General features: G+C 39.6%; 1 protein-coding gene across 4 annotated transcripts in view; it reads left to right on the top strand.

Annotated features, from left to right (window-relative positions):
* Positions 1 to 22,567, top strand: part of AGFG1 (ArfGAP with FG repeats 1) — a 37,193-nt gene that overhangs the window by 807 nt on the left and 13,819 nt on the right. For all 4 annotated transcript variants that reach the window (XM_083849429.1, XM_083849428.1, XM_083849427.1 and 1 more), the window contains exons 2-5: positions 8,726 to 8,819; positions 19,041 to 19,156; positions 19,645 to 19,807; positions 20,290 to 20,446. In XM_083849429.1, the coding sequence (XP_083705555.1) occupies positions 8,726 to 8,819; positions 19,041 to 19,156; positions 19,645 to 19,807; positions 20,290 to 20,446 (530 nt within the window). The remainder of the gene's footprint in view (positions 1 to 8,725; positions 8,820 to 19,040; positions 19,157 to 19,644; positions 19,808 to 20,289; positions 20,447 to 22,567) is intronic.

The following is a 22,567-nucleotide window of genomic DNA, read 5'->3' as shown; positions in this document are numbered from 1 at the left end:
GTTGAGGGATCTCCCTTGGATGCTGAATCCCGGGTCTAGCCTTTCATGTATGAAATTATGCCTGCCACAAGTTTGTAAGACAACTCTTTATGCTCCAGCTAAAAGGATAATCTCCAGGCTTAGCAGTTTAACATGATCAGGAAGAAGTAGTGGATTTTTTTTTTTTAAGTCTTACTCCTGCTTCATACAAACTTTATATATGAACCTTAGAAAGGGATTGGCTCTGATAAAGCAGATTGCATTTTTCCTGTTCCTCATTCCTGCATGGGCCTCCCCCCACTCCTCCCTTTTCCACCCTTCCTCCTCTGAGGAGCATGTATGAAACAAGAACAGTTGGGATCAGTCAGGTCAGGATTTCAGTTTGTATCTGTAGGATGCTGGTTGTGTATAAGTAATTGGAGTAAAAGCATACTGTCTTCAGTGTTACTGCTCGCTTAGCTAAGTCTGTTTGCTTGCTGGTGTTTCTGTGGCATTGTGTGTGTGGAATGGAGCAGAGTCAAAGAAGTGGCCCAAGTAATAAGTAGTGTGTCAAAGGATCCCAATTGTTTGTAAAGGTTTTAGTTCATAAAACGCACACAAGAGCCTGAACTAATTTCTGTCCCGTACTAAGAAGGACTGACTATGTACCCTACCCCACACAGGTCTTCTAAGTAGTCTGCTCTTTTAGAACAAAGTTGCTAATTACAATGAGGTTCGAAACAAAGCAACCATGTTCCTTCTGTGCTGAATTTACATGGAACAAGCTGCCTTTTATGCTAGGCAGCTAATTAGACTTGGTTTTTTTCTTCTACTTTGTGTAGACTTCTGAACAGGCTTGACGCAAATACAGAAAATGCATTCAGGTTGTGGAACTGAAGAGTCTCCCGTTTTTGACACGTACATGGCACTTAATCAGCCAGCCCTGGCTATTGTTTGCTATGTTAGCAAACTGTTATTTGTGCTAGCATGTGAAACTACTTTAAGCTACTGCACAGAGCTTATTTAATGGTTGCACATGTTCTTACTGGTTAAACTAACAGCATGACAAAACTGCTATATGAGAATGTTCTCCTTTATTTTTCAGGCAGGGGTCCTAGTCTTAATAGACAAATATATCATGTGTGTTGCTGAGATGTTTAACACAGGTTCAAGAGTTTTTTTTCTCCTATCTGTTAGCCACGATGTATGGCCTACGGAAGTCCATAGTCCAATTTACAGTAACGTAAAGGATGCACGTGCAATGAAACAGGTAGTAAGCAAGGAACAGCTGTCACTTGCTGTTAGGTTGGCCATCATTTGGATGCTACTGTGCTTAAAGAAAGTAGGGCTTTTTTCTGAGAGACATTTCTTGTGTTATTCTAATATAACGCATATAGCTCTCTTATTCTAAATATACAGTGTTTCTATATATATAAAAAAAAATCTATGCTTAAAGTTGATGTAAATGACTTTGAAGAGGACTTAAAACTTTCTCCTGAAGTAAAATTTGGCTCCTTCTCTCATATTGACTCAGTAATGCTTTCATAAATGGTGCATGCAAGATCTCATGTACTGGTTAAAGCGTTAGACCATAGGTGATGGGATATTTTCTTAATAATGAGACTTAGTGAAGTAGACCTCACCTATCTCTACCAGAAACTGATATTTGTAACACTTCAGTCAGAATAGCCATTTGTACAACTTATTTCCAAATGCGTAATGTAGATTTCCACGGTGGAGGAACCACGTTATGGTAAATGTGTGGAAGTATTGCTGCCTCTGCAGTCCTCAATGGCTGTTTGCATTCTACCTCATAACACTTGTTTTACTGTAGGGTTTTAATATTATTATTACTTTGTCTTGTTTGTATGCTACGTGAATGACTTGCACTGCTTCCTGTTTCAATTAATTTTTTTCTAGCCTGGTACAGGAAGTATTCTTAGGGTCAAGTAGACTGTCTTTCAAGTATAAGGTGCAGTGCAAGACTAATACTCATACATTAACAAGTTTCCTTCAGAAAGGTGCTCAGTTAGTTATAATAAACGGTTGCTAACATCAATGTGATCTTGGATAGGCACCTTGTTCTAGGTACAGTCAGCTCTAAACTTTTGAGATTTGATGTCTGAGTAGGTTTTTTGCAGGTTTTCCGAGGTGTTTATTCATTGTCCTGGTAAGGACAATCTGTTAAAACCCAAAATCTTCGTTTGGGATCCATCATTAATTTCTACTAACAATTCTGTGTATAGAAAGAGAGTGACGCCTTATTACTAGATAGACTAGACTAGATTACACCGCTTTCCCAACTGCTCCCAAAATAGCCTGACTGGCTTGTTCAAATGCTGCTGAAAATGATGAAAAACTAGTGACTTGAAGATGATCTGTTTCTGATTTAAATGTTGAAAGTGAGTCTTGTCAACCTCCTTTGTTATGAATAACTAACTTGTTTCCTATAATATGAAAGGGCTTGGATTTTTCCTACGGATTGGGTTTACCAGAACAAAGGCTGAGCTGTGCAAATGGAGCCTGCATGGTCATGCATAGTGGTGTGGATAGCGGCTCTCCTTGTCCCCTGTGTTCAAGCTCTCTTTATGTGGAAAGAAAGCATGCTACGTCACGGAAGCTGTGTCGAATTCTGCCTTTTGGTGTTGGACAAGAATGTAGGATGTGTAGAAATACGCACGTCATGTTTTTTTCCCCCAAGTGGGAGGAAGTTCTGTGCAGGAGCAGTCTCATCAGGTCAAGGATTACAATAGTGCCAAGTCAGAAGGCTTCTCCTTATGATGTCAGGGTTGGCAGAAGGGTTCTTTCCATTTGACAGAGGTCCTTTGGTTCAAAGGATGATGCTAGTAGTGATGTCGTCTGTGTTTTTGGATGCTACTGTGTATTCTGCTGACAGGGATGTCCTCTTTGTCATAGTCTAATGCTTCTTTGACTTAATTTTCATCTTCCTTCTTTACCTCTCCTGGTCATCTTAATTCGTGAAAGCTAGGAGTAGGATGATTACATTCTTGAATGAAAAAAAATCCTGTTTGATTATGAGCTTACTTCCCCAAATTTTGTAGTGTACAAACTTCTGATGTAACATTGCCTGGCAAGAGGCGTGTGTATTACCTGCTGGTGTGATAACCAGGACTCCCCTTCTCCCCTTCCTCCCCCCAGTACCCCTCTTCAACCCTTCCCCTCCAACCCCCTGGGAGCTTTCCCATTCAGATAGTTGCACTTCAGGCTTGTGTTAGGAAGGAGCAACCAAGAACATTCAGGATACATTGTTACTGTGGGGAATGATAAAGCTTTTTTTTATGTAACTTCTTACAACTATTAGATGATGTGGCCTTCTGTTGGCTGCTTATAATATTCCTAGTTGAAATTTTAAATTTTCCTGGCTAAGGGACTTCTGTATCAGCCAGATTAGTGCGTTTGGCCAATACCAGGAACAAACTCAGCAATAAATCTTTGTGTAATGGCTGTGATTTACTGTCCCTTTCCCCAGAAGAATTTCTGCAGAAATTAAAATTGTCTAAATAAGTGGTGTTAGAGTGAAGGTGATGCTGTCTGTGTTGGCATCGTTTTCAGGGACTTTTTTTTTCTTAGGGACATGCTCAGAAAAGAGATCTGACTTATATGTATGTGCATGTATATTTCATTTTTTCTTCAGTGTCATGGCTGGAAAGCTAAAGAAATGTCTATGCCACAATAAATACTATGCAGTCCAGAAAGGATTTATTTTCCAAGAAATAGATTAAATTAATCTTGACTGTGTATGTAAGCCTTCGGCTGTTAAAATATGAAGTGAGCTCGTGAGGTGGTGGAGGGTCTCCAGGGAAGTCCCCAGGTATGAGGAATGGCCATTACTGCTTTTTGCTAATAACAATAACACAGAAATAACAATGAATGTGGTGACACTGGCTTTCCTAAACTTGTTTTCCAGGCACTTGGGGATGTAGGTGCTCTCTGCTGGCTTGGTGTCTGCTATCTCTCAGTTACTTCCTGCTTCCTAGAGGGTCAGAGTGTGCTGGCTTAGACTTGAGGTCATGTTAGGATCTGACACAGGGTGACATTAATGGTGGTGAGTAGCCATCTGTCCCCTGTCCTCCCATGGGAGTGACCCTCTAACCCAGCAAAGCGCACTTACTGTGTGTGCTTTTCTTTGTGTGTGTCCAGCCCTGGCCAGTGTTCTCTGAAACTCTGCTGACGTTTGTTTGCAATGAACACAGAAACGGCTGTTCCACCAACAAGCACAAGTTCAACCATAATTGGCTACCGAATTGTTAGTAACAAATGCTCACTGACAGTGTTTTGAATGTTTAACGTTTAAATTATCGGACTTCACAACCCTGTGCCAGCAGCCTTGAAGTTTCCGTCATAAAAGCACGTGTTTTAACAGTATCCCTGAAGAAGAGCCATGCCTGTGGTCTCTGTAGCTTCCCGGCTGGTGGGCTGTGTCACTGGCAGCGTGGACCGAGTCAGTGGAGGATATTCTCCCAGCTGGAAGTGCTGGGCACGGCGCTGTCCCCCAGAAATACCCCATTTTGAGTACGAAGCTTGTACTGGTGAGTGGGCTCTCGGTGTGGGATACTGCAGCGATGGCGTGCCGGATGCGCAGCCTGGCAGGAGCCGTCTGACTCAGCCACCTTCCCGAGCGCCGCTCGGGGGTGGCTGCGGTCTGGGGAAAGTGCTGCGGTGGCAGCTGCTGCCTGGTGTCCTCGGGAGCCTGGTAACAGAAAGGAGTAACTGGTACTGCTGCACCCCTGCGGGTTACAAATATTTGTTCAGGGTCAGTTTGAGTTTAGTCATTGCTAAAGGTTTATAATCAATTTTTTCTGCTGTTAAACAAGGAATACTGTCGAGCATTAGAACTGTGCAAAGCACTTGTCAAATGCATAGAACAGTGAAGCAAGCGTTAGATAAATTTTTTTCATATAAAAAGGGGGGGGTCCTTAATTCCTCGTAAAGCATAATTGTACTTGGCTGCCTACCAGTAAGCTTCCTCTGCATGTAGATGAGTTGTTAGTGAATCATCTGGGTCATCAAATGATTTCTGTATGTAAGGAAGGGTAAAATATCGTAGGATTTGTGAAGCAAGAGGAGCTTCAGTACTTAGGTTTTCTGTTTTGAGCTCTAATTTGTAAATACAACCGCGCTGTATTAGAGAGGTTCTAGTCAGGTCATGAGTATCGGGTGCTTGAAAGTGGCTCATCCTAGTTGAAAATCATAAAACTGTTTCTAACCCGTTCTGATTGTAGGCTCTAAGTGATTTATCTAAGAAAGTTTATGCATATGCGTTGGGTTGTATTTCCATGCTGACCGATACAGCCTCTTGTATTGAACCCTTTGTTCCGGTCTGATTTCATACACAGTTTAGTGTAAGAGGAGGCTTTTTGTAGGTTTCCTCCCACCCCTTGCCATCTTAATAAGAATTACTTGTACGTATAATAATGCAGCTTGATAGTTAGCTAGTTAGCTTTGCATTTCTGGCCACTAAGGTTCAAGATTTCCTACTTCAGTGGCTCACTGGTACGGTGACGTGCTCTCTGCCATCGTGCGAGGCATCTGGTGCTTCTATAGTGGGATCTGACCGTTAGGGACGGGGCGTACTTGCCTCCTTTAGCAGGAGAGTGGAAAAGAAATGAGAATTCACCTCAATCACACATCATGGATGTAATCTGTAAATACAGATTATACAGATCTGGGATTTTATAACCTGAACTTCAAAACCATATATCTTGCACTGGCAAGAGAGGACTATTGGAAGCCTCATGTTAGGGTAAGCTGTTCTAGCCAAGGCTTTAAATATGCCTGGTGCAGCTGCTTAACACAACTGACAGTGTGTGTTTGCTCCTGTAAAAAGCCGTTAAGAGCCCTGATAAATCAATGTAGGTACATGTGTTTTCCTGGTTAAATAATGTGTGCAGTGCTTTTAAATTGCAAGCATGGGTACAATATAGCACTTAATCCATATTTGTTGTAAATGTGAATTCCCAGCAGAAGATCGTGTGGAAGCTTAGATATCCTGCCTGTGCTGAGTAACATGTGGATTGGTTAGTGAATAGCTCTAGCTTTTAAAATAGTTATGAACGTTTTTATGGGTATCTTCCTTAATATGAGGAGAGTAAATTGACCAGACTAAGGTAGACAGAACCACTTCATATTTGGAGTAAAAGCAAGACACTGATTGTTATATAATATTTTGCAGCAAATATATATTTGCTGTAGCGAGGCGGGGATTGGTCTATTCTCCCACGTGCCTGGTGACAGGACGAGGGGGAATGGGCTAAAGTTGCGCCAGGGGAGGTTTAGGTTGGATGTTAGGAAGAACTTCTTTACTGAAAGGGTTGTTAGGCATTGGAACGGGCTGCCCAGGGAGGTGGTGGAGTCACCATCCCTGGAGGTCTTTAAAAGACATTTAGATGTTGAGCTTAGCGATATGGTTTAGTGGAGGACTTGTTAGTGTTAGGTCAGAGGTTGGACTAGATGATCTTGGAGGTCTCTTCCAACCTAGACGATTCTGTGATTTGAGGAGCATATTTCTGTGAAACATAAAGCGGATACCACCTTTGTTTCAATGCTGTCATTTAATGTGATTCTGCGGTGTGACTTAGTGAAAAGTAGTTATTCCTTTGCATGTGTTGGACAAGAAGGTGTATTTAAAGAAAAAGCCAAACAAAACCTGCAAACATCCATATAGCAGCAGCAGCTCTGAAGTGATGATGTGTAATTGCGTTGAAGTTGTAGATTTTTTTTAAATTTGCATCATCTTAAAATGAATATTTACTTCAAAAATTTTAGTTAATACTACAGTATTTTCGTGTGGTGTTTATTTGTGAAATAAATGTGGATTTGGCTTAAAATTTGGTAAAAGAAGTTAAATTGATTTCAATTTAATGTGGAATTTAGACATCTTAAGACAAGCAGTTCATTTGGTGAAGCTTGATCTGAATAGACAAACCAGCTTGAAAGCTCTCACAAAGTTTAATAAAACTTCCTCTGCCTTCCTGCTGAGGTACTAAACCATGGAGTCCAATTTTAGACAGTCAGGTTTGAAGAATTTGCTTAAGCAAATAGCATTCTGTAAAACTAATTCTCATCTATCAGTAGATTCACATATGACTTTTGCATTTAAAGTACTTTTAAGTTCATTGTATGTCTTAGCAAGATACAATGAATTGATTATTTTTATTCAAGTATTTCAAATGGGGTGTCTTAAATCTGTTTCTTTTAATATGAAGCTTGAACTAAAATGTCCTGCTCATTGTTCTTATCAGTATCCAACTTTAATTAAACTGAACATGTGGAAACAAAGGTGTTTTGTAAACACAGGGTCAGAGTTGTCCTCTTACAGGTACAGTGGATTTATGCATCAAGGTGAAATTGCAAGCTAAAATCACAATAGTGTTTTTTTTGTTACACTTAAATAGAAACTCAGAGCTAAAAATTTCTCTTTAAAACTTGAGTACAAAGGTTAGGATCTTCTAATACTTGGAACATCAGATTTGCAATGCACTGTTTTGATGAATAACCATTACAGTGTTCCTGGAATAATCATGAAGTTAAAGAAAACTTAAATCTTAAATTAGTTGTCAGTGATTTCTATTCCTAACAGCAATCTGAACCAAATTTATTATTAATGCTAAGTAGCAGATAGAAGCAATAAAGCTGACTCATATCAGCTGATCTGGTAGCAGTGTGCTAGCCCTGTACTACATTCCTGGAAAGTTTTTCCAAGCTTTTCTTCTGGAAACTTTCTTCTCACATACATAACACATTCTTTGAAATCTCATAGTTACCTTTTCTTTAAGGTGATATGACAAGAATCAAGACTTGATGAACCTGACTGTTAAGCTAACAGCTGTGCTACCTAAGTTAGTGTCTCCGCTGTTTGGTGCATGTGGGATGTAATGTCCTTGTTGCCACTGAGCAAAAACACGGTGTGATTTCAATCGCAAGTATTTGCAGGCAAAAGCAGTAGCTAGCATGTACTTAAAGCTTGAGAAGAAAAAGCTTTTTCCTTGTCTTATACTCGCACAGTTGTACTCACAAGATTTTTCTCTATGCTTGTAGCTTTTGACTGAACTGGGTTTGACAATACTAGGCTTTGGCAACAAAATTGACTTGACTTGCTGCTAGTCCTGCTGCAGCAGTCTGTGAATGTGAGGATGGTGCCAGTTTCTGCTTAAGGCAGAGCCACTGAATTTTGAGCTATTGCACTAATAATGTTTGTTCTTGTTTGAGAGCACAGTAAAAATGGCAGCTTTTTTCTTCAGTTGCTGTTACTTGTGTAGTGTTCAGGAGGAGGAAGACAACAGACCTGTGGCAGAGCAGCAAAAAATAAACTAGAAAAAAATGCTGAGAGGAGACAGGAAGCAAAGGTTAAAGTGGGAGGAAAAGAGTCTGAGCTGGGGAGGTTAGTTGGCAGAAATGTAGTGGTTAAGTAGAAGTACTAGTAGGAGTAGGTTGAACCAAGAGAAGAGCTGGGGGGAAAGAAAAACTGTTGAAGGAGCCCAAGACTGAGAGATGAAAGAAGAAAAGCTGAACAAGTTTGGGGAAGCAGGTTAAGATTTCAAAAAAGTCAAAGTCTAATGTGTTCATAAAGCTGCATAAAAAGGGGCAGTTAGCATGTGCAACACTGGTCTCCTCTGAAATTCCATTATTAGATTTTTGCTTTCTGAATGCTATTTTGGGGTAGGCTGACTTTTCGTTATGTTAAAAGTGATTGTGTGATAACAGACTTCCTGAATACTGACTAAATACTACTTGCTTCTTCTTTTAGACGGGGCTTGAATCCTCCCCACAGAGTGAAGTCAATTTCAATGACTACTTTCACACAACAGGAAATAGAATTTCTGCAGAAACATGGAAATGAAGTAAGTATTCATTACAGAGTACCAAGTGATGGACACTTTTTAAATATTCAACTTTAGTACTTAAAGCTTGAGCTTTTTTTGAAGCAAAAGGTAGACAAGAGTCTTTTGAAGCCAAGTTCACTGGATGGGGTATCTTTTTCTAAAAAAAAAAAAAAGCTCGTTTCACTTAGGTAGCTGATCAATATTGTGTGTTATTGCCCAGCACAGACAACCTAGGTTCACATGATCAGTGCTTCTGAATGGGGTTTTCTTTGCCTTTTGCATAAGGCAGTATGCATCCAACTCTACTTTTCCTCTGGAAGTCTAGACCTTTAGGCTGAGTGCAGCAGTATTTCCTGAAAGAGTCAATGGTAACAAAAATAATTTTGTTGCCTGTAGCTGTATTTCTATTGAGTAGGTGTCAGTCTTCCAGCAGTTTCAACAGCCTGATTCTTTAATGAAAATATATCAATATTTTGAAGGTCCTTAAAGAGAGGAAGGAAAGGAAGAAATCCTTTTTCCTCTAAGGATTAGATAAGAGGCAACTGTATGTTTAGAGTGGCTTGGGCAGCTTTGAAGAGAGGAAGTTCCAGTGTACTGCTCTTTTTCTTTGTAATAGATGAAAACTAAATCTGAGGTGAATGTTGAGTTGCCTCTGTGGAGATGTGTGGAGCGTGTAAACCCTGGTTGTGGCTACTAATGTCTTCAATTTGAGGAAGAAGTTTGTCTTTTAATGTGCTGTAACATGAAGTTACAGTATATGAAAATTATTGGAGGCAACTCTTTCTTCTAATCCAAATATAGAAAAGGTTCTTTTTTATTTTTGATTGGATCTGTGTTTTGGTTAGTAGAATTATTGATTGTAGGCTGTGGAGTATCTTATTAACAAGTTGTTTTGAAGCTTTGTGGGGGTAAAGCCCATCCTTAGTTAAAATGCTGATACTTAACTTTCTTAAACTTAGCCCTGTTTGTAACTGCCTGCTTTAAGAATGAAAATAGAAATAGCAGCTTCTTTTTCTGTCCTAGCAAATGTGTTATTTGTTGAAATGACTGTTAGTGGACGATTATTCTAGACAAAGCTGGAACAAGGTCAAAACTTTTCCAGACACTACAAATTTTTGTCAGTGGTATTGACTAGTGTTTATTGAAATTTCTTTGGCATGGTAAAGCTGTGCAACATTGTATATGATAGAGTATGTTATTGATGCTTTGCATAAGGGGAGTCATAAAGAATCTTTTGTGGGTTTAGATGCCTTATGTAAGAATCTCTTCCCGTAAGATTTGACTGTAAACTCCAACATTGCTTTATTTCACAAGTGTATAGGAAAACATGAAAATGCATATGTGTATATGCAGAGGTGTGTGTGTGTGTATATATATGCACCTGCATCTGTTTTGATTTATTTCCGGAATCTGCAATGGCTACAGGACGTAACCATTTTTTCTCTGATCTGAGGTCTTAAGTGATCACTACTCAGGGTAGTTGTCCTTATAATAGACCTGACCACCCTTCAATCATACTTGTTTAGTTTATATATAATTATCAACATAAAAACACTTAACGGATATCTGTAATGGTATAATATGCTTCGAAAGTGGAGGTCTTTTGTGTTTGTTGTAGTACTTATTACTCTCATTAACAAAAGTATGGCAATGATTTAAATAAGCTACCTCATAAATAAGATGTGCTTCTGTACTTGCAGGTGATAGGCTTAACGGGTGTTCAGATATTGGAGTGATACTATTTTAAACAGCATTAGAAGTTTAAAACCTAATTAAAAACACAATTTCACTTTGCCATGCTGTATGTTGCTGTAGTTAAATAGTAGCTTTCTTTTGTTGGTATTGGACTTTGGAATACTCCCCTGCAGATAAGATAAAGTATTGGGTAGATGAAGTTCATCTCGCCTTACAAAAAACTTTGTCTAGTTTGCTCTTCAGCATAGATGTCTGTTGTGTATATGATAAGCAACGAAACTTTCTGGTATTAATTTGTTCAGCCTGAAGTGGACCAGACCAGGGACCTGACCTGACCATTTTAGAGATCAATGTGAAACAAAGTACAGCAACTAGATGCTGTTGTAATGTTCAGTTGTTTAGTTCTGTGCCATTTGAAAAGTTTTTTTTTCCAATTTGGTATTTTTACCTTCTGTTTTTCTGTGGTGTGTTAAAATACTTCATTTCCACTTTGTCCACCTAGTCATTCTCCAATGTGGCTGGTACCTCTGTGGTAAGCTTTTTCCTGCTTCTGGATTGGTAGTTTGTGGTGTACTGCAGGGAATTTGTTCTCAATAGAAAGGAGAATAGCAAGAAAGCATGTTAAACCTACCTTCCCTGAGGTAAGGTAGGCAGTAAGGTGGTGAGTTCTTGGAGGAAGTAGTTTTTCCACTGTCCATCAGGGAGTTTTTTGTAAGGTCAATGTATTGTGTGAGGCTGAAGTTCCCTTAAAAATTAACTGGTAACACTTACTTAATTTCTGAAATAGTAACTTTTCCCCAGTTGTCACAAATTGCCAGCTTTCCTGGCACACATGGCTAAAACCTTTACTTACTAGAAGGCCTCCACAAAGGGATTACTTTGGGAAGAGGCCGTTCAGAGCAGCTTCTCTTCAGACGGGAGGTGCCACTTCCTTCCCTGTGTGTGTATCTGCAAGGAATGTCTTTTTAGCACAGGTGACTTCTTTGAGTTTTCACTTCAACTTCATATTAAAACCTTTGTACTGTGTTTGGAAAGGTCTATGTTTTGGTGTTGCTTAGTCATCTGCAGGTGTAAACAGACATCTAGACTCTGGTTTTGCTGGTATTGGGGTTAGCTTGCTTTTGCAGCAAGAATGGAGACCTCTTCATGCTTAGCTGCTTGGGATTAGTTTAAGAGTGCTTCAATGGGTTTTAGTGCCAACCCTCCTGACTCTTGATAGCACCTGTTGTCCTGGTTTCAGCTGGGATAGAGTTACTTTGCTGTACAGTGCTGTGTTTTGGGTTTAGGATGAGAACAATGCTGATAACACACAGATGTGTTCGTTGTTGCAGAGCAGTGCTTATCCAAAGTCAAGGCCTTGCAGCCTCTCACAGTGTCCTGCCAGCGAGGAGGCTGGGGATGCACAAAGAGCTGAGAGGGACACAGCCAGGACAGCCGACCCAAATGGGCCAAAGGGAGGTGTCATGCCATATGACATCGGGCTCAGTAATAAGGCTGGGGGAGCTGGCCGGGGGCTGCTGCTGCTTGGGGACCGGCTGAGCATCAGTTGTACATGACTTGTTTTGTATATTTCTTTTTTTCCCCATTCCCTTTTCTTTCCTATTAAACTGTCTTTACCTCAACCCACAAGTTTTGCTGTTTTTTTCCCCGAAGTGTGTCCCCTGTCCCCTGGAGGGCAGTGAGGGAATGGCTGTGTGCTGCCTACCTGCTTCCCAGCTTAAACCGCACCACCTGTGCAAGTGTTTCTTACTGGGTTCCTGCACTCTAGATTGCTGAAGATTTACGACTCCTGACCTAGTAGCAGCGTGGGGCTGGTTCAGAGCTGGTGTTTGGCCCAACTGGAATGTTTTCCTGGAATCTCCTTCGCTACGGAAAGTGGCCTAGAAACCTGGGAGTGGAAAGAATAGTACGAAGCTGGAGCTGATGAGTCCTGACAGCAGGAGCTGTGCAGTCAGGTGTCCTTGTAGTACATCCCTGGTTCTGTTAATACGCTAGAGAGAGATGTGAGCTGATTGTGTATGGAGCGATGTCGTTAGCAGGATTTGCCAGCTTGGACTCTGCTTAAGAAAGCAGCTGGACCCAAACTGGCTTTGAAATCAGTATCCTGGCAGTATAAAATTCCTTAAACCTACAGAGATTAATGAATAATATTGACATCAGAAGTGCTTAACTACTAAACAAAGCTCGAACTTGCTTACAGAAGGGAACTGTTTCCAAATCTTTCTTCCTGTGGTGAGTGTTATGTTTTGGAACATAGTTTTGGTGTGTAGTAATCTGTAGTTCTTTGCACTGTCAGCATTACAGTTGGTGCATAACTGAGGATATCTTCTTGGGGGGAGGGAGAAAGCTAATTTGACATTTACTGGGCTCCTGAGAGGTAATATCTCATTAGAGCTATTTAAACCAGACTGACATTTGTAATCTTCCTGTGCGGTGTCTGGATCTAAACTAGAAGTGCTCCGTTATTGTAGGTCTCACACTGTGCTTTTTCTAGTTGAAGGACAGCTTCTACTAGCAGAGGTACTTGCTCTGTCAGAGTTGCCTTGTTATGCTACCTTCACAGCATAGAAGAGAAGGGTACTGCAGGACTAAAAGCTTAGTTTTACTGGCCCAGCTGAATCTGTGTTATTCCTAACTAGCACAACTGTGCTAACAGGAGTTTCTGAAGTGTGGTAGCTCAATGCGTTGTGTAAGCAGAAGGCCTTTTGTCTCTCCCATATCCGCCTTCCCACACACTGGAGATCTGTATCAGTGAAGTAGTTATGACATGGTGAAGGGTTTGGTGGTTGAAATACATGGCACCAGAACAGAAGTAACTGAACTCTCAGATTCTCTCAGGCTTTCTGCAAAATGAGATGGATAGTGCTGTTTTTTCTTTACTAGTAGTTTTTAGTGTGCCTTTCCCTCCCCACCTCACAAGTCTATAACCCTACCACCAAATACAACAACAGTAAACCTACAGACAGGTAAATTCGTATTCCTCTTAGCCTTTGAGCCCTTCTGGAACTCCTGTAAGTATGGAATCCAGCTAGGAGGATAGTTTTTAAACCAGAAGCTTTTCTGGTCAACTTTGGTCAACAAATGAATAGGCTGAGTTCTGCGCAATGAATAGGATGAGTTCTGTAGTCCTCTGTGCCAAAGCTGAAAACAGGTGATTGCTCAGACCGTAGGACTGCAAACTTAAATGTTTATGGAAATCATGGTAGGTAAATACAGTTATTTTGGGAGTTTTTCCTGAAGTATAGACTCAGAGTAACCAATGGTATGAAGAGAAATATAGGTGAAAACTTTATCGTAACATACTGCATGCACTTGGCCCACTTTTTCCTTTCCATCATAAATATAAGTTATGGCAACTCACAGTCTCTTCCTTAATACCTCCTGGGTTTTTAACTAGGTCAGGGTGAGTAGGTTGAAGCTGGTTGTGATTCTGTTTCCCTCATTGCTGCATGCTGTACTTACTGATCTAATTCTGAACTTCCCAGTACCTAGTTGCCAAATGTCTAATGACATTCCTTGCAGGTTTGAAGCTTGTTGGCAGAGAACAGATGCTGTTCTTCCCAAACCAGTTGGAAGAGAGTCCTCCTGAACTCTTACATTTCATGAAGATAGCTATTCTGAATCTTGATTTCTACTTATTATTGTCACGTGACAATATTTCTTGTCTTTGCTGTATCTTATTTTGCAGCTCCCGTGATATTCACTGAGGTATGGTGGAGGCAAGCAAAACTTCAGTCTTGCTTCTGTCAACCCTTCAACAAAAGTAGACTTTCAAATATTGCATACGCTTAATCATTGTGACTTCAATGCTGTCTTTTTTTCTTACTGCATTGGTGAACCAGTGGGACATGGACTAATTATACTTTTCAGGGACAGTGGACAATGATTATGGATTGTTGGATATGTTCCACTGTTTCTAGGGGCTCCCATGTAACGTGAATGTTTACTCTTGGCTCCAACTGGCCAGGCTCTTCTCCTCTAAGCAGAGCATTTTGTTTAATAGAGCTTTAGTTATCAAAAGGAGGAGTATAGTCAGGCATTTGGTGCATGAACAGAGCTTTTGAGCAGAGGCTTACTTGTGGTGCTGTTGTGAAAAGAATAATATTAATATTAAATGGCTGAACCAGTGTGCCCAAGGAGATGGGGTAAAGGAGAAGGATTTCAGAGAGCCGTAGAATTTTTAGGCGTGGTACCTTTATAGTGAAGTTGTGCAACTTTGTGATGAATTCAGGTGCTTCTTTATGTACTATCCATAAAAGCAAAGGAGTAAGTAATTCTGTTATAATGGAGTTATGGAAGTACCATCATGAAACCTGGGCAGGAGCATTTTGTTAATCAGCCCTGCAAGTCTGGTTAATGTATGAAGTAGGTATTCTAAAATACATGCTTTTTGGAATATCAAATGCAAATTTCTCAAAGCATGTAATTTTTGTTTCTTTTTGTAGTTACTTTGTTGTTTTTTCTCTTGTAGTAAGTTTATATTTAAAAGCTAAGAAAACTTCGTGACTGATAGAGCATCTGGTCTCCTAAAGCTTGTCTTTGTGCAGATTTATGTGCCCTTTACCAGCTCTTTGTACTTTTGTTCCATGTCTTGGAGATAATGCCTGGGCATGAGTCAGCACCTGCTGGGAATGGCTGTGTGCTGATTTGTTCAGGTGCCTTGACCATGCAGCTGTCAGGCCAGATAGAGCAAAGAACTGAAGCTCACACTGAAGTAATGTCAACTGAAGTTGCTGATCTGATTTTCTGCTTTTCCACTGGACTTTTTTTTTCTACAATTAATCTTTTGTTATCTCAGGTACTGTCACGTTCAGGTAGTGGATTTAAAAGCTGTGATTAGTGGGAAGTAACTAGGGTACCAAAGATGTAGATGCTGAATGATCGTTCCCTACCATAATTTAACAGTAAGTTGTGTGGCATTAAAAAAAAAAAAAAGGCAGTTCCTTGATCTTTCTTGTAAGACTGTCTTTTAAATATCTTTGAAATAGTGTCATGATCTGGTCAGTAAAAATATGCACATTTCTTACTTTCACCACCTGTAAGCATCTAGTTAGCTGTCTATTACCTAGTTACCTAGCTAGTATGTTAGCTATCTACCTAGTACTGTTAGCTATCTTTCTATAATCTTAAAATAAGAAGTCACTATTTCAAAATACACCTATACAATGAGCATGCTGACCACAATATTTCCTTGTATTTTAATTTCCAATTTTGATTTCATCCTATAATACTGCATAGCCTGCTGCCATTTGCTTTTTTTTGTAGATAGCTGAATATTGTGTATTAGGGCTCACTTGAAGCATAATCAATGCATTATTGTGGATCCCTGTCAAGTCAGATGATAGTAACAAAAGTATAGCCAGAAAGAGCGTACAGGTCACCAGCAAGCAAGTAAAGACAAGAGGCCTTTATTGTGTTCTGAATGCTTGCTTGGAACGGCTGCTGATGTTCAAAGCATTGGGTGGTACTTCATACAGAAATAGACAAAAGTGTGCCTTTTATTAGTTCCTTGGGTGATGATAAAGCTTTCTAAAACTTGGCTTTCTAAAGAACGTTTTCTTTATAAGACTTCTAAGAAATTACATTTACTCTTCTATGAATGCTTTATGTAAAGGAACTTGTATGAAATGTAACTTGCATCTCTGGTGTGCAAAAATAAATGTTTTAGACAGTATTTGTATGGCTACTGCTGTCAAGCTGCTTATTAAAGTGAGCACTGCTTGCTGAAGATAGTGAGGCTAAGTGTGGGTTCTGCTGCCTGGTGGCTGCATCTTGCAGTTTCACCCATGCTCATTAGTAATGCTTTTCTCTCTGCTTCCAGTAACAGAACCAACAAAGAATGCCTGTCAGGTTTAAATAAGCTATTATAGTGACTTAAGACACATTTCAGTTAGTGCTTTTGTGTTTAGCTATTTAGAAGAAAGGAGTTGCTCCAGGAAATGTTTTTGGAAGCTTCCTTTCTGAAGGCTAAATATGCAAGAACCCACACGTTTAAGATGCTTGCATCAAGTGTCATTTTAAAACAATGGATTTGGGCAGTACAGTCCTCCTTATTACCTGTTTGCATACTCACAGAGCTGACACCTACTCTAGCTCTATAGCTGGTAGTGACCTCAAGTCACACAACATCTCACTTTCTGGTTTCTCCTAGAAATTGCCAGAAGGGCTTGAGACTTACTGAGGTGGAGTTTGGTTTTTTGTTTCTTCTCTTGCCCACCCTCTGAATGCTTAGGTACTTCAGGGTGAAGGTGAAGCAGAAGACAGGGAGAAAGGTGAAGAAGTGGGTTGTGGTTTGACCGAGTTGGTCTCGGGGTGGGTTTCAGCGCTACCAGTGACGTGGTAGTTGTGGTAAGTTTCTTTGATCTGACTTGGGTGATACAAGAAGGGGGAGGAATTTGATGGCCTGAAATGGGTAGGGAATAGGACCTCCTCTCTCTCTCTCACTAGCTTATTTTAGGCTGGATGTAAACTGATCATCACTGTTCAGCCCTGGGTGTTTTTCTGCTGGGTGCAGGATGAAGCTGGGGCTTGTCCAAAATTAGGTACAGCTCTTCCTTTCCATCAGTGTTTCCTGATGTTCCTCTCAATATTACAGTGGGGGGGGAGGGCGGGCACAGCTGTGTAAATTCAGATACCAACTCCTGCTAACAGATATTCTGTATTTAGCCATAAACAAGGCTTTTCTGCTCCTAGCAATCATCTGACTGCTAGTTGGTACAGTTACACTTACAAACCTGTGTACAGAAATTCTACTGCTTTCCCGCATCAGAGCATCCCATGAATGTTGTGACTTTATACACCTCGTCGGTAAGGTAGGGCTTATGGTTGATAGAGTGAAGGATTGTTATTGTTCATTTAAAATAGTTTAGGACAGGCATATGACTTCTTGACTGTCTGTAGCTTGCAACTTCTTCACATGAAGAAGTATTAAACAATTACTTTCAATTTCGTTCTGCCCACTAACAGACAGCAAATTATGACTGTTTAACTTTGCAAACTCCAGTCAGTGTATGAAAGTTAACCCTTTTGTGGAGCATAGCTGCTGAACAAATGCTGTATAGTTTGTACTTCAATTAAACTCCTCAATTACTAATGTTATTTTTTTAGATGAGTATTTAAGTAATTTAGAGCTGTACTTTGATTGCTAGATGTTTTCCATTGTTTGTCTCTGTCCAGTAAACAATGAGACTATGGAGTGTGAGATATATACAAGCAGGCTAAATAAAACCAAGATGCAAAGGATAAAAAATACTTACACTGTCTGTCCAATCTGTATAATCCTAAGAAATCTTTGAAATGACAGCTAAGATCCGTGCAATTTGACTACTGTGTTTGAAGATAGATTGCTACAAATTAGCTGGCTACAGAAAGATTTATTTGTTTCCCCCCCCCCCCCGCATTGTCCACTCCCAGAGTTAGTGCCTGTCTTGGGAAGGTGATGTAGTTTAAGTATCACAGCTGCTACCATAATTTGCCAACTTTCAGGGCAATCAGTTTATGCATAGGCCTGTCAGAGCATGTGCTTCCTCTGAAGGTCATGGGAGACAATGCTGAAAACCTGATACTGTAGAAGAGAACACTTGTAGGAGGCTTATGAGCGGGATGGTCAGAACCATTTCAGAAAGGTTGTGGGAAGAAAGCACAAACATCATAAAACCAGAACCTTTTTGACTCTGATTCTCTGGAGGAAACCTGTTTTAAAAGGGCAGAGTCTGTTTTTAGAGGATAGCTAATGTTTGGTGTATTGTTTGGATGCATATTCAGGTTAGGCATGGAGTGCTCTGAAGTGCTTAAGGAAAGCCTCATTTTAACAGTGTTAGAACTCTTGTGTCTTGTTTGATTTTCAGAACAGTCACTTTTCCTCTCGTTTTGGCTGGGAGTTGAAGCTGAAGATACTAAGGGTTTTGCAATTGGTTCAACTTTTGCTGACTCACAACTGCAATGAGAAAATGAAAGCAGAGCGAGAGTAGTTCTTTTCCCTCTTCTCTCATACCCTCGCTAAAATTAAAAGTATATGATACCAAAATGATCGCTAAAGTTCAGAGACAGCATCATAGTAAGACTGTTTAAAAAGAGTGTCTATATCCAAATAGTGATTGTAAATACTAAAATTAAAATAGTTTAAGGCTTGCATCTGGTACTTAATGATGTGGTATATGGACTCTGCCAATGCAGGTTAAACCATGAAGTGCAGTTAATAGTTTGTATGCATCAGGTGAAGGAGAAGTGTCCTGAAGATCATCACAAATAACAATTGGGTGCTTTGGCGCTTCATGAATGCATATTGCAAATATTTTGGAAAAGCAGTGTTTTCCAGTGAATGGATGTTAGGATTCACTTGCACTGCAGTGACAGATGGTCTCTCAGCTTCAAGTATTTAGACCAGTACATGCTGCACCAGTCAGTTGTTACAGAAGCTAAGTCTGGAAGAATATATTTGCACCCATGCACTTCTTAATCCTTTGATATATTAGCAATTATAAACTTGAATAGGTTTTGAATTAAGATATTTTCTGTGATTAATCAGTCCTTTTTTTATACAAGGTATGCAAACAGATTTGGCTAGGCCTATTTGATGATAGATCATCAGCAATTCCAGACTTCAGAGATCCACAGAAAGTAAAGGAATTTCTACAGGAAAAATATGAGAAGAAAAGATGGTAAGACAGCTTTACAATTCATAAAGTTTGCTTCTGACCAGAAGGAAAGAGTGACTGATGTTATCCTTGTTCTGGAGTGTGCTTTCCTTTTTGTATGCTCTTTGGACTAGATTGCATGGCTCTCTAAGGTAAAAATGATTTTTGGACTTCATTCATAGTTCCTGCAGGAAGCAGAGAAGACACATTGATGACATCACCTTAAGCCATTTCTGTTTCAGTAGCAATGTGAAGTATGAGTCCTGCAGGTTTTTATTAGGATGTAGAAGACAATGGGTGGTTTGTATTAAAAAAGCATTGTAGTTCATTTAAAAATCTGTCATTTAAATCCTAGGTATTTGTGCAAACTAAAGTAGTGATAATTTATTGCAGGCCTAGTGGTTAAAATAGCAAAGCTGAGATCTACCAGTATCCATGCTTCAGCCTTGTATGTGTTGGGCAGAGCTTTTCATGCTAAACTTATAAAAAAACAATTGCTCTTTTGAATGTAGGTATGTTCCTCCAGAGCAAGCAAAGGTGGTGGCGTCAGTCCACGCATCCATATCGGGGTCTTCTGCTAGTAGTACAAGCAGCACACCTGAGGTGAAGCCCCTCAAATCTCTCCTGGGAGAAGCTGCACCTGCACTGCACTTAAACAAGGGCACACCTAGCCAAGTGAGTACCTAATGACAGATGAAGAGCTGTCGACTCTGGAGTGGACCTTTCACAGTAGAAATTTGCATCTTGCAGCCTTCTTATGAAACTCTTTATTTTCCCTGTACTGAATTTTAGAGACTTCAGAATGCAGTGAATAACTATTATCCAACGTGTAAAACAGCTTTATTGCTTGTGTTAGTACAATATTTTACATGCATAATTTTGAAGTTGCTTGTTTATATGCTGCTACTTTTTTCTTCTAGGTCATTTTAATCCGAAAGCCTGCAGTGGCATTTCCTTAAATGCTGTCACAGTATCATAAAATAGAGTATCTTCCTCCTACTGTAAGAGGAGGGTCTGTGCCATATACAGCATCTTAAACTTGAGGAATAAATGACCAGTTAAATATGCTTAGCATAGCCTTCTAGCATTTTGCAAAAGCCACTTGGTAAAATATCAGGGTCTTTTTTTGTCTTATCTAATTGAAATGTTGTTTGTAGTCTCCTGTTGTAGTTCGATCTCAAGGACAGCAGCAACAAGAAAAGAAACAATTTGACCTCCTCAGTGACCTTGGCTCAGATATCTTTGCTGCTCCTGCTCCTCAGTCAACTGCAACAGCAAATTTTGCTAATTTTGCACACTTCAACAGTCATACAGGTGAGTATTCAGAGCAGTGTATCCTCTTTATAAGTATAAAAAGTAGATTTAGGTTTTTATGATACTAGGCTACCCTTATGAATAAGGTATATCTAATTTCTGTGCCTTTAGAATGCTTTATCAGTCAAGATTTCCTTTCTACTTTTATAGAGAGAGGTGGAACACGCATGCTGATAATCATGATTTTTTTTTTGGAGTGGGAGTTGCTATAGCTATTTTCTATATGTATGCATAGAATGTTTTCTGCCCACTACAAGAACTTTAAATTTTGTAGGAGAGAGTGAGAGGATGAGTAACCGAATATAGGGAGAAGCTGATATTAGACTTTCAGTTTTCTTTCTGAAAATTATTAGGAAGAGCATTCAGGAAAAGAAAGCAGATGTGAAGACTTTGAGTTCAAATGCATTGACAATGACTATCAGGTTTTTAGAGGAAAAACAAAGGCATCCTTAGTTTAAAGAATGACCTCTTCCACCCCGCCCCTTGTGTGCGTGTCTTTGAAAACTGAATGAAGCCTGTAGTGGGTAGTATTCTCTAGTTTTGAGAAGAATAAACAAGCCTGGAACATGTGTCTTGACTGAGGATAGCGATAGGCCTTGAGTTCTTTAAGAACATCTTCAGTAAAATACGTTGAGTCCTCAGGGTTTATTTTCAGCCAAAGATCTTGAACCATGGAAGTCATCCTAAATAAGAGGTTGATTCTGTGGTCACTGAAGTATGTTGTTGTTAACTTGCATTGCAATTGTGGGAAAGTACCTTTGCCTGCCTAGTCTGAATGAGCTTTTCATCTAGTTTTTCTGAGAGAAACTGCAGTGCTGCTAAGCCAACAAGAACGAGAGATGTTTCTTAGAAATCCTGAAGCTGTTAACAGCTGAGAAGAAGTGTGATTGAGAGGACTTCTATCATATACCTGAAGAATTAAGCAAAGTATCAAAGCTTGCTTAAAGTTAACTTTCAAAAAGTGCTGCAGAATAATTAGCTAAATTCAGTAAAATGGAATAACATTGCAGTGTATCTTGTAAAATCCCTAATGTAAGATTTCATGTTAATCCTGGTTTTGGAGGTATATTTAAGTGGGAGAACTTGTAGTGACTGGCCAGTAGTGTAATTGTTACTGAACAGACTGCAGACGTTTAACTCTTCCCAGTAACTTTTCAAATTTGTGCTGAATGAGTCTATATGTATACTTACTATTTGTTGATTTCAAAAGGTGAAAGTCCTGTTAAAGCTATATTTCAATACTCTGTTCCAAAACTAGGTAAAAATTCTTCCACATCCTTCTGGTTAATTTTTAAAATAGTAAAAAGCAGTATAAATGCTCCAGGATAAATATAATATTTCAACCAAAAATTAACAACATCTCTTAAGTGTTGAAAATCCAAAGTCTGACTAATGCCCAGATGTAGTGGCTAGTTTTTTACTTCAATAGTTATACATTGTGATCATATCCATGGCTCTTCCGGAAAACCCTTAGAACCCAAAACAGTTTCAGGTAAATGAATTTCTATAAAACAAAACATATTTCTGAGCATGTAATAGCTGAATATTTATGCTAAACTGTTTTAACAGAAGGAGTTTTCTTATTTCCTGGGATAAAATATTTGTAAGGCTTCTACAGTGTGCAGTAACCATGGGGTAGTGTTAACTGCAACTAATAATACAGTGTTACAGCATTGTCCATTTTGAACACAAGAAGGAAGGTTGGTCAGCCCACCCACTGCCTTTGGCATAAAACTGAGCGGCATATTTGTCATTTCTGTCACATACCTACAGCAGAGGATGGAAGAACTTGTATGTGACCAGGCACTACTTTCTCAAAGTTTATGGTCTGGTGTTCTTGTTTTAGAGCTTTTTTGCTATGCCTGCAGGGGATGGACTTGTCTCTTTCCCTTCATGTACACTGTGGCTAACTAAAGAAATCACAGAAGAGCATCAGCAAATTTAAGGTCTTCTAGTATAAGTTACTTGTTCCTTAATTGCAGAGACAGTGAGTGCAGCAGCTGTTAGGAAAATATTAAAGAACTTGTGCTGTGATATCTAAAGTCTAGATGTAAAGCTTGAAAGTCTTATATGAAGAGCAGCTTTTGATATGCTCCTTTTTTCTCCAAGTTTATTTCTAAT

Source organism: Anser anser (assembly GCF_964211835.1).
Source record: "Anser anser genome assembly, chromosome: 9".
NCBI lineage: Eukaryota > Metazoa > Chordata > Aves > Anseriformes > Anatidae > Anser > Anser anser.
Note: the sequence above shows the minus strand (reverse complement) of the source record. Positions and strands in the feature narration are given on the sequence as shown.